Here is an 11352-nt window from a genome sequence, read left to right as displayed (position 1 = left end):
GAATAGACTTTTTTGTGCTGGGAAGGGCGTTGATCCCGAAGGTGAGGGGAACGGAGTATACGGCTATAGCCATTTTGGATCACGCTCCACACTGGGTAGACTTGGAGATAGGGGAGGAAACAGGAGGGCGCCCACCCTGGAGAATGGACATGGGACTAATGGCAGATGAGGGGGTGTGTCTAAGGGTGAGGGGGTGCATTGAAAAGTACTTGGAACTCAATGATAATGGGGAGGTCCAGGGAGGCGCTGAAGGCAGTGGTTAGAGGGGAGCTGATATCAATAAGGGCACATAAAGGGAAGCAGGAGAGTAAGGAACGGGAGCGGTTGCTGCAAGAACTTTTGAGGGTGGACAGACAATATGCGGAAGCACCGGAGGAGGGACTGTACAGGGAAAGGCAAAGGCTACATGTAGAATTTGACTTGCTGACTACGGGCACTGCAGAGGCACAATGGAGGAAGGCACAGGGTGTACAGTACGAATATGGGGAGAAGGTTGCTGGCACACCAATTGAGGAAAAGGGGAGCAGCGAGGGAAATAGGGGGAGTAAGGGATGAGGAAGGAGAGATGGAGCGGGGAGCGGAGAGAGTGAATGGAGTGTTCAAGTCATTTTATAAAAAATTATATGAAGCTCAACCCCCGGATGGGAGGGAGAGAATGATGGGCTTCTTGGATCGGCTGGAATTTCCCAAGGTAGAAGAGCAGGAAAGGGTGGGACTGGGAGCACAGATCGAGGTAGAAGAAATGGTGAAAGGAATCAGGGTTGTTAATATATACTGTATAATATGTATAGGTCGTTGCGACAGATAATTATATATTGGACTGTTAAATTATATTTTTGGAGAGTGTTACTTGTGATAAGGCAGTTGCCAATTAGGGTTAGTTTTCATTTTTGGTATTTATTATTTATTCATTTTTTGTTTATAAAATAGGTCATTGTTATTTGTGTTGTTATAATATTGTGTAAGCGATGCACAATGTACTGTGTTGGTTGACCAAAAATTTTCAATAAAATATTTATTTTTAAAAAAAGTCTTTCTTTGCCCTCATTGTTATTTACAAGCCCTTGTTTATGTGAAAACGCAGCTCAGTAATATATTCCAAATCTGAATTTGTCACCCTGTTGAACGAGAACCTCTGAATATCAAAACACAGACACAACGGTTGGATTAAAGGAATAATTTTTAATGGAAAGACTGAATTTAGAGCAAAACATTACTACTACAATCTACTGCAATTAAAGGAAAGCAATATTTTTGCACTAGGATTACAGCAATTTAGTTTCGAAGAAAAATACAGGACACAATATACTCACTCGGTGTAATACAGGCTATTATCCTGATGTTAGCAATTGCAAGCAAAGCTCAGAAATAGACATGTACATTATTAGAAAGAATCTACCACTTCATATTTCACTACAGTAGGATTATTGTACTTAAAAAGCAGTGTATAAGAAATCCACAACACCACACAGTATAATAAAACAAGTATTAGCAAAAAACTTCAAAAAACTACAGAGATTCACAATGTCTCCAGATCTAATTCAGTCTTTTAATTTTTCTAAGAAATAGGACAGATACTTTAATATGGATATATTCATTTTCAATACTCACAGGACACATTCAGCATGCCTACATATTAAAACAGCTACAGACTACTTCTCCTACACTGGCTACCAAGGCTTTAATCTCAAAGCTATGGCTGATTGATCCAATGTTAGAGAAAATAGGTTATAGGGTTATCGCTAGTATTTAAATAAAGTTAAATGACAGGAATTAGAATCTCTAAATAGTTCAAGTCTCTGTTCCACAAAACTTTAGCCCCATTCATGTCTACCACCTAACTGGGATTGAACTGGACGACCCGCTTTCTTTTCCCCTCTTCCAATTGCTTTTTTCCCTCCCTGTCCTGTGTTTTCTCTGCTCCTGAAGGCACTGACTCTGACTGCAGGGGTCCATGGGCGCAGCCTGGACTCCCGCACCTTGTCCCAGTGGTACTTTTCACATGGATCTTTTCGTAGCGATTGTTAGGCTGAAGACTGGAGCAGGAAGGCAAGGTGATTGCTCCTCACTGAGCTCGGGATACTGAGGTTCGCTCCTTACTATCTGTTCTGAGGTCAGCTGAGAGCAACGCCCAGGGTTGCTGATCTTAACGTTGTGCAAAGCTGTCGCATGCATGACAGCGAGTTGGCAACAGGTTCGACATCTCCACCAGATTTTATTTCTACCTACTTTGAGAGAGAAACATCTAGAGAGAGGTAACTGAGCTTGCTGACTTACTTATCATCTGTTTTACACCATCAAAGTCAAAATCTATCCCATGTCTGGAAATTTCTAAACTTTGAAGCAGACGCTAAAACCTTCCTGGGTTTTATTCGCCCTTCCATGTCTCTTGAGTGGAGGAATTATTACGTTTTTGATGAATTTCCATCCTCAGCAAAGGGTACCTCAGAACACAAGCCCAGTATTCCATTCTGCAGCTCTGTCTGATCCAACTGCCCTGTCCAGTTTGGGGTCTTTCAGTAATAGGTGGCAACCCTAGCCCCATTTATAACCTTGTCTTTTTTTTTGGTATTTCATTATACTCTTCTTTCTTCCTTTCTTATTGCCCATTCTTTCCCTCTTGAGAGACCTTGTTCCATCATTTTTTTTACACCAGGCAGATGAAAGGGCACTCAAAGCCATGACTTTCTGAATGCCGACCAGTCATCACCACTGCCATCCTAGGGTCAGATGGCACTCCAAAGCAGTAAGATGGACAACATTATGTTCTTGGCCCGATATTGTTTCTAGTTAGTACTCCACAGGAACGTAGGAACTTTGGACTTAGGTGCAGGAGCAGGCCGTTTGGCCCTTCAGACTTGCCCTGCCATTTGATGCGCTCATGGCAGTTCCATCTGGCAATCCTGTCTGACACCTGATCCAGTTCAACAATTGGAGGAAATGAGGCCTCAATTATTTTCCTTTTTCAATTGTTTGCTTCTCTTTGCTCTTTTCTGATCTGTTACACCCCCCCCCCCCCAAAGCTAAATACGGGGTGTTAAACAGTGAATAAATTACAGAAAATATAATGCAAGCGATAACCCTCAGTGTGGTCAACATGCACAATGAGAAAATGGACTCTTAAACTGTACCTTAATCCATATTAAGGCTGCTTAACATGTTGGACTGAATAAATGAAGACACGATACAATGAATGGTTGACTGAATTAAAATTGTGGCTGCTAGCATTTGTGTTACAGTTGTTTACAGAAGGGAATGGACTTTCTTTAAATGTTTTCCTTAATTTCCCTCCATCCTGGTAGTGAGGAGGAATCAATCTTCCATTTCTCCAGGAAAGGCACAATTTCTCTGTGACTTAAATTGGAAAAGCTCTCTCTCCTCAGTTGACAAGTGATGACCAAAATGGGTCTATGCCAGTGATTCTCATTGGATGGCCCAAGGGCTATTCGCAACCTACCTCCTCCTTACTGAGAAACTCAGAAAACTTGCTTCTTCTATCTGTTTCTAGACCTCCGGTTACAGCCATCCCAGATGTTGGTGGTCTTCAGCACACTCCCTCACTTCGTGAAATTTATACAGAAACAGCAAAGAAATGCTATTTGGTGACAATGCAAGCCCAGGGCCCAGCATCCCCTACAGCAGAACTGAATTCAGGAGCCTACCATGGAAGGAACCACAGAGGTGGAGAAGGACTCAAATCCCATCAGTTCATAGCGCACTATGTTGGAATATTCCCAAAATGGTCCCTTAGTAAAGCCAATGCTAGTGTTTGTACCTCATTGACGGAAATGTTGACAATTGTATTTGTTTCCTGGCATTTTTGATGAAGTGACAGCATCCCTAGCAAGTTCCATGTGGCAATGATACTCAGAATCACATCCACATAGTCAGGAGTAAGTTCGCTGAATCCTTGGGTTGCCAGGGAAAATTATCTGCCTCTCACCTTAACCAACGGAGTATGTGCAGTTGGCACCAGTTTGCTTATTTGAGGAGTACCAAAGCATTTTTAATTGAGGAGTACCGAAGTGCTCATTGGAAATGCAATAAAAAAAACTCCATTCCCTATCAAATTAATACTTAGTGCAGCAAAGGACCTGCTCCGGCCCAGTGATTTTCTTTTTAAGTGACATTTAGTAATTTTTTTTTTTTAAAACGTGCTTCAGTCATGCAGCTCTATTTTATAATTCTCACCATTATATTCTATTCCATTCTGCTTCCTTTTAGCTTTATTTACCACTCTTCTTCTTCTTCCCAAACGTAATGAAAGATTTCTTCCCTTCACGCTCAGTAGTTGACTTCCCGGAGAGCGTGGTGGTGGTCCCGGGAATGTAGACGTTGTGTAGATAGTCGTTGGCCTGTTGGTGAACAGGGAATTTCACCGCGAGCCTGGGGGTCCAACTCTGGCCTCCTGCTACCCGGACTGGAGTTGCCTCGATGATCTCTGAAAAGGAGATTTTGAGTAAAATGTCAATGATAGCCCCAGGACGAGACAATAATGTGAGACTGCTTTCGCCTCACGCATGGTTGTCAGAGAGCTGGCCAAGCTTCATTTATTTTTTGTTGCTCTTCAATTTGGCACTGTGGGGAATTGTTACCCAGTCTGCGATTTGAACACCAGTATGTGGATGCCTGGAGGCACAAGTTTATTCCTATCACTAAAATGGCCCTTAATTACGCCATTTGCTCTCCCTCTCCCGTGAGTAGAATCTTACAGGAAATTCTGCCTCTTTTTCTGTGTTCTTCTCTTTATTTCTGCAACCTGTGTAAACACCTTCCAGCTGAGGGTGGTGGGGGCATCACAGCTGAGGGTGGTGGGGATGTCGCTGCCAACAATATCCTCACAAAACTGCCTTAGAATAAATCTTCCTTAATTTTCGCTGATAATTTGGGTCCTTGATTACTAGAACCATCTTGGCTATCTTGTCTTTGAGGCCAGAATCAGTTTTCCAAAATGCAATTTTAAAAATTATTTACTTCATGTTTTTCTCTCTTGGCAAAAATATGTAAAAAATAAAAGAAAGACTTGTATTTACGCTGCGCCTTTCATGACTTCAGAGTGTCTGAATGTATCTCAGGAAAAAAAAAAATCAAAAACCTTGAAACGAAGAACAAAGAGAACAAAGAACAAAGAAAAAAATGAAGGAAATGCAGCTGGCAATTTTGTTGAGCGTGAGATCTTACAAGCAGCAATAGTACATTGACCTGGGAATGTCTGTTTGTAAAGAATAACCAGGGAGAACTCCCCTGCTACTCTTCGAATAGTATCAGGGGAGTTATTACTATTTCCAACTGAGAGCGTAGATGCGATATTTATTTATTGTGTCATCTGAAAGTTGGTTATCAATACTACAAGATCATAGCTTATTAGTGAGAATTCCTATTTTCCAAACTCAAATCAATTGGGGAAAAAAAGAAAATGCCTCTAGACGGTGAGGGAAGCCCAAACTGTTCATGTAACCCTAATTAGATCAACATGTGGAGCTTCAGCCAACATGATTTCCAGATGCTGGTGCAATTTCAAGGATGCTTTATAAAGTACAACGCACTGTTCTTTCAATCAAAGCATTCCCTAAACGAGCAGTTCACAGCGCAACATATTCCTGATTCCACTACGCATTCTGTGTTGATTTGTCAAAGCTTTCTTTCCTTTCCAAAAAAAAAGATGGACATCGGGCTAACGTTTTCAACCATCAAAATATTTCGCAGAGAAACATTCGAGTTATTGAAAGAAAATTGGGCCTGATGGTCTTGAAGCCAATCCTGCTCCATATTTGCTGGGTTTGTAGTGGTTACTCCATGTTGAGGTGGGGGCAGTGTTTCAAACCCCCTTCCTAGTGAAGTTCTGCCATTGGAGTGGAGTTAAGGTCATGAAAACAAGACCTCTGAATCACATCAGAAACAGTTGGGCGCTGTGATGGAGGACTTCAGTGGAAAGATAACAGGCACTGAACAGACGCCGGAATGTGGCGACTAGGGGCTTTTCACAGTAACTTCATTTGAAGCCTACTTGTGACAATAAGCGATTTTCATTTCATTTTCAGATGACAAAACGGCCTTGGCAAAAAGATGAGCGAAGAGTGGTGAAATGGTCTTTGTCATTTGTTTAAATCTTAGGGTCCTAGCATCTAAAGGCCAAGTTCAGAGTCAAGCCTGGTTTTACTTCAATGCAACCTTTTTATTCCCAAGTAAGAAATTCAAATAAATATCTCCAGCAGTTGTGTGCCTTGGAATTGAATTGTTTCTTACGCTAATGCTCATGAACTGGTAACATAAATATTTCAGATGATATTTCTCTTAAATTAAATAATTGATATCTCATCATTTCTGCAGGAAAGCAGAGATAGCTTTGCCAAATACTAATCTGTTCAATTTGAAAGAGGATTACACTCTCCTGGATTAACATTCAGTCAGCACTGTAAATGAAAGAGTAAAACATTTCTCTTTGCAAGTTTGGATTATGTGAAAGATTTAGCACACCAGGAACATGTTGTGAAACAGTGTAGTGCTGCAAAATATTCATTCACAGCACAGTAGCAGCTCATTAATGAGGATATCTTTGTCAAATGGAAGGCACACGCAGAAATAAAGAAGTTACATTTAAGGGCTTTCTGGACAGTTCTTGTTGAGTGGACTTAATAGGAAGAGGCAAATTTCTTCATCTGTTGTGTGGTCTTCAGCAGCACAGAGAAAAAACGTTTTATGAAACATGCACCTAGCATACAAACAGGGAAGGCCGCCCCAGTTTGATCCCCTGGTTTTGTGCTGATGTCAACTGAGGTAGCAATAGAAATGTCCATGATCCTGCATAAGGGAGGGTGAATAACTCAACCACAGCCGCTACTCCTGGTCACTATGTCGTGACTCCTGCTGGAAAGTGTGTTTTAATTAATGTGGCAAAGTCATGATCAGGCCCATATATGGTATGCAAGATGGACGAGTCACCTGTCAACACCTTTGTCCAGGCTTTCACATGCATACTGGTCATTTTGGTGAGGTGCAGTACAAATCAAACATCAACAATCGTCAGTGCCTCTGAAGCCGAGGGTGCAGACACATTTTAGATTCACAAACTAAATACAAAGGGTCATATGATAGGACACTGACATGGTTCCTGATGGGATGGAACTGTATACCTGCCTCCCAATCTTTCAATGAATAGGTGGTTCTGATGGTAAAGACTAGATTGATTTCTGAGATGAGAGTCCTATGGGGAGAGAATGAGTAAAATACACGATTATACTCTGGAGTTTAGAGGAACAAGAGATAATTAATGAAACTGAGAAATTGCAAGATTGGCAGTAGAGATGCTGAGAGGCTGTTCCTTCAGGTTGGATAAGTTGAACTCGAGGCCATAGTCTCAGGATAAGAACATAGAACATAGAACATTACAGCGCAGTACAGGCCCTTCGGCCCTCGATGTTGCGCCGACCTGTGAAACAACTCTAAAGCCCATCTACACTATTCCCTTATCGTCCATATGTATATCCAATGACCATTTGAATGTCCTTAGTGTTGGCGAGTCCACTACTGTTGCACGCAGGGCATTCCACACCCTTACTACTCTCTGAGTAAAGAACCTACCTCTGACATCTGTCTTATAGCTATCTCCCCTCAATTTAAAGGTATGTCCCCTCGTGCTAGATATCACCATCCGAGGAAAAAGGCTCTCACTGTCCACCCTATCCAATCCTCTGATCATCTTGTATGCCTCAATTAAGTCACCTCTTAACCATCTTCTCTCTAACGAAAACAGCCTGAAGTCCCTCAGCCTTTCCTCATAAGATCTTCCCTCCATACCAGGCAACATTCTGGTAAATCTCCTCTGCACCCTTTCCAATGCTTCCACATCCTTCCTATAATGCGGCGACCAGAATTGCACGCAATACTCCAAATGTGGCCGCACCAGAGTTTTGTACAGCTGCAACATGACCTCATGGCTCCGAAACTCAATCCCTCTACCAATAAAAGCTAACACACCATTCGCCTTCTTAACAACCCTCTCAACCTGGGTGGCAACTCTCAGGGATCTATGTACATGGACACCGTGTGGCCCCAAAACAGATCCTGGTGGTACACTACTAGTAACTGGACTCCAGTCTGAACATTTCCCATCAACCACTACCCTTTGTCTTCTTCCAGCTAGCCAATTTCTGATCCAAACTGCTAAATCACCCGAAATCCCATGCCTCCGTATTTTCTGTAGTAGCCTACCGTGGGGAACCTTATCAAAAGCTTCACTGAAATCCATATACACCACATCAACTGCTTTACCCTCATCTACCTGTTTGGTCACCCTCTCAAAGAACTCAATAAGGTTTGTGAGGCATGACATACCCTTTACAAAACCGTGTTGACTATCTCTAATCAAATTATTCCTTTCCAGCTGATTATACATCCTATTTCTTATAAACCTTTCCAAGATTTTGCCTACAACAGAATTAAGGCTCACTGGTCTGTAGTTACTGGGGTTGTCTCTACTCCCCTTCTTGAACAAGGGGACAACATTTGCTATCCTCCAGTCTTCTGGCACTATTCCTGTAGACAAAGGTCATTTAAAGATCAAAGCCAAATGCTCAGCAATTTCCTCCCTAGCTTCCCAGAGAATCCTAGGATAAATCCCATCCGGCCCAGGGGACTTATCTATTTTCACACTTTCCAGAATTGCTAACACCTCCACCTTATGAACCTCAAGCCCTTCAATCTAGTAGCCTGAATCTCAGTATTCTCCTCAACAACATTGTTTTTTTCCTGTGTGAATACTGACAAAAAATATTCATTTAGCACCTCTCCTATCTCCTCGGACTCCAAGCACAACTTCCCAATACTGTCCTTGACTGGCCCTACTCTTACCCTAGTCATTTGTTTATCCCTGACATATCTATAGAAAGCTTTAGGGTTATCATTGATCCTACCTGCCAAAGACTTCTCATGTCCCCTCCTGGCTCTTCTTAGCTCTCTCTTTCATTCCTTCCTAGCTAACTTGTAACTCTTGAGCGCCCTAACTGAACCTTCATGTCTCATCTTTACATAAGCCTCCTTCTTCCTCTTGACAAGTGTTTCGACTGCTTTAGTAAACCATGGTTCCCTTGCTCAACCACTTCTTCCCTGCCTGACAGGTACATACTTATCAAGGACACGCAGTAGCTGTTCCTTGAACAAGCTCCACATTTCCATTGTGCCCATCCCCTGCAGTTTTCCTCTCCATCCAATGCATCCTAAGTCTTTACTCATCGCATCATAATTGCCTTTCCCCCAGATATAACTCTTGCCCTGCGGTATATACCGATCCCTTTCCATCACTAAAGTAAACGTAATCGAATTGTGGTCACTATCACCAAAGTGCTCACCTACCTCCAAATCTAACACCTGTCTTGGTTCATTACCCAGTACCAAATCCAATATGGTCTCGCCTCTCATTGGCCTATCTACATACTGTGTCAGGAAACCCTCCTGCACACATTGGACAAAAACGGACCCAAGTAAAGTGCGTTTCCAGTCAATATTTGGAAAGTTAAACTCGCCCATAACAACTACCCTGTTGCTTTCGCTCCTATCCAGAATCATCTTTGCAATCCTTTCCTCTACATCTCTGGAACTTTTCGAAGGCCTATAGAAAACCCCTAACAGGGTGACCTCTCCTTTCCTGTTTCTAACCTCAGCCCATACTACCTCAGTAGACGAGTCCTCATCAAACGTCCTTTCTGCCACCATAATACTGTCCTTGACTAACAATGCCACCCCTCCCCCTCTTTTACCACCTTCCCTGAGCTTACTGAAATATCTAAACCCCGGCACCTGCAACAACCATTCCTGTCCCTGCTCTATCCATGTCTCCGAAATGGCTCACTACTCTCAACCTCCTGTATACTGGAGCTACAATTCAGGTTCCCAATCCCCTGCTGAACTAGTTTAAACCCTCCCGAAGACCATTAGCAAATTCCCCCCCCCCCCCCGGATATTGGTACCCCTCTGGTCCAGGTGGAGACCATCCCGTTTGTAGAGGTCCCACCGACCTCAGAATGAGCCCCAATTATCCAGAATTCTGAAACCCTCCCTCCTGCACCATCCCTGTAGCCACGTGTACAACTCCTCTCTCTCTCTATTCCTCGTCTCGCTATCACATGGCGCGGGTAACAACCCAGAGATAATAACTCTGTTTGTCCTCGATGTAAGTTTCCACCCTAGCTCCCTGAATTCCTGCCTTATATCCCTATCCCTTCTTCTACCTATGTCGTTGGTACCTATGTGGACCACGACTTGGGGCTGCTTCCCCTCCCCCTTAAGGATCCCGAAAACACGGTCCGAGACATCACACACCCTGGCACCTGGGAGGCAACACACCAACCGCGAGTCTCTCTCGTTCCCACAGAAACTCCTATTTATCCCCCTAACTACAGAGTCTCCAATGACTAATGCTCTACTCCTCTCCCCCCTTCCCTTCTGAGCAACAGGGACAGACTCTGTGCCAGAGACCTGTACCCCATGGCCCAACCTGTACCCGACGTGACAACAGCTCCTCCACAAACCACTTTCAAGTTAGGGTGAGCACAACAGACGTATGGAAATTGCCCCTGCAACAACCAATCAGCAGCTCCGCTCTACTGCCCTCTGCTGGATGCTTGCCTTCACTTGAACAGCTAGGGTCTCTTGCTCAGGTACACCTTCAAGTTAGGGTGAGCACAACAGACGTATGCAAATTGCCCCCGCAACAACCAATCAGCAGCTCCACTCTACTGCCCTCTGCTGGATGCTTGTCTTCACTTGAACAGCTAGGGTCTCTTGCTCAGGTACACCTTCAGGTTAGGGTGAGCACAACAGACGTATGCAGATTGCCCCTGCAACAGCCAATCAGCATCTCCACTCTACTGCCCTCTGCTGGATGCTTGTCTTCAATTGAACAGCTAGGGCCTCTTGCTCAGTTACACCTTCAAGTTAGGGTGAGCACAACAGATGTATGCAAATTGCCCCCTCAACAGCCAATCAGCAGCTCCGCTCTACTGCCCTCTGCTGGTTGGCTATGTGGTGATGTGCATACATGCACATCTGTATATAACTGTACAAGTGTATAAAGCCGTTTACCAATGTATGTAATCACAGGTAAGACCTCCTGCCAATGGATGGCGTCAGACATGCATCATGTGACTGACGGGACTTGGTAGTTGGTGGTAGTACGGATAGAAGGACATTCGCACTTAGAGTAGCTCCCTAGGAACTTGATTAACTTTGGTTATACATAGATCTGTTAGTTATCTTCCCACGTGACTAACAATAAACCATCATTCTGGTTCAACGCATTTATGTTCTGTATGTGTCTTCACCGTTAGGGGAACTACGGAACACAACAGGCTATTT

At 43.4% G+C, this 11352-nt stretch overlaps 1 protein-coding gene across 4 annotated transcripts in view; it reads right to left on the bottom strand.

The window, feature by feature from the left end:
• Positions 1–1162: 1162 nt before the first annotated feature.
• LOC140427203 (protocadherin alpha-C2-like) overlaps positions 1163–11352 on the bottom strand; it is a 213326-nt gene continuing 203136 nt past the window's right edge. For all 4 annotated transcript variants that reach the window (XM_072512802.1, XM_072512799.1, XM_072512801.1 and 1 more), the window contains one exon: positions 1163–4441. In XM_072512802.1, coding sequence (XP_072368903.1) covers positions 4227–4441 — 215 coding nt within the window. In that variant the 3' untranslated portion in view covers positions 1163–4226. The remainder of the gene's footprint in view (positions 4442–11352) is intronic.

This window comes from Scyliorhinus torazame, chromosome 7 (assembly GCF_047496885.1).
Source record: "Scyliorhinus torazame isolate Kashiwa2021f chromosome 7, sScyTor2.1, whole genome shotgun sequence".
Taxonomy (NCBI): Eukaryota; Metazoa; Chordata; class Chondrichthyes; order Carcharhiniformes; family Scyliorhinidae; genus Scyliorhinus; species Scyliorhinus torazame.
This window is presented reverse-complemented; position numbering and strand designations above follow the sequence as displayed.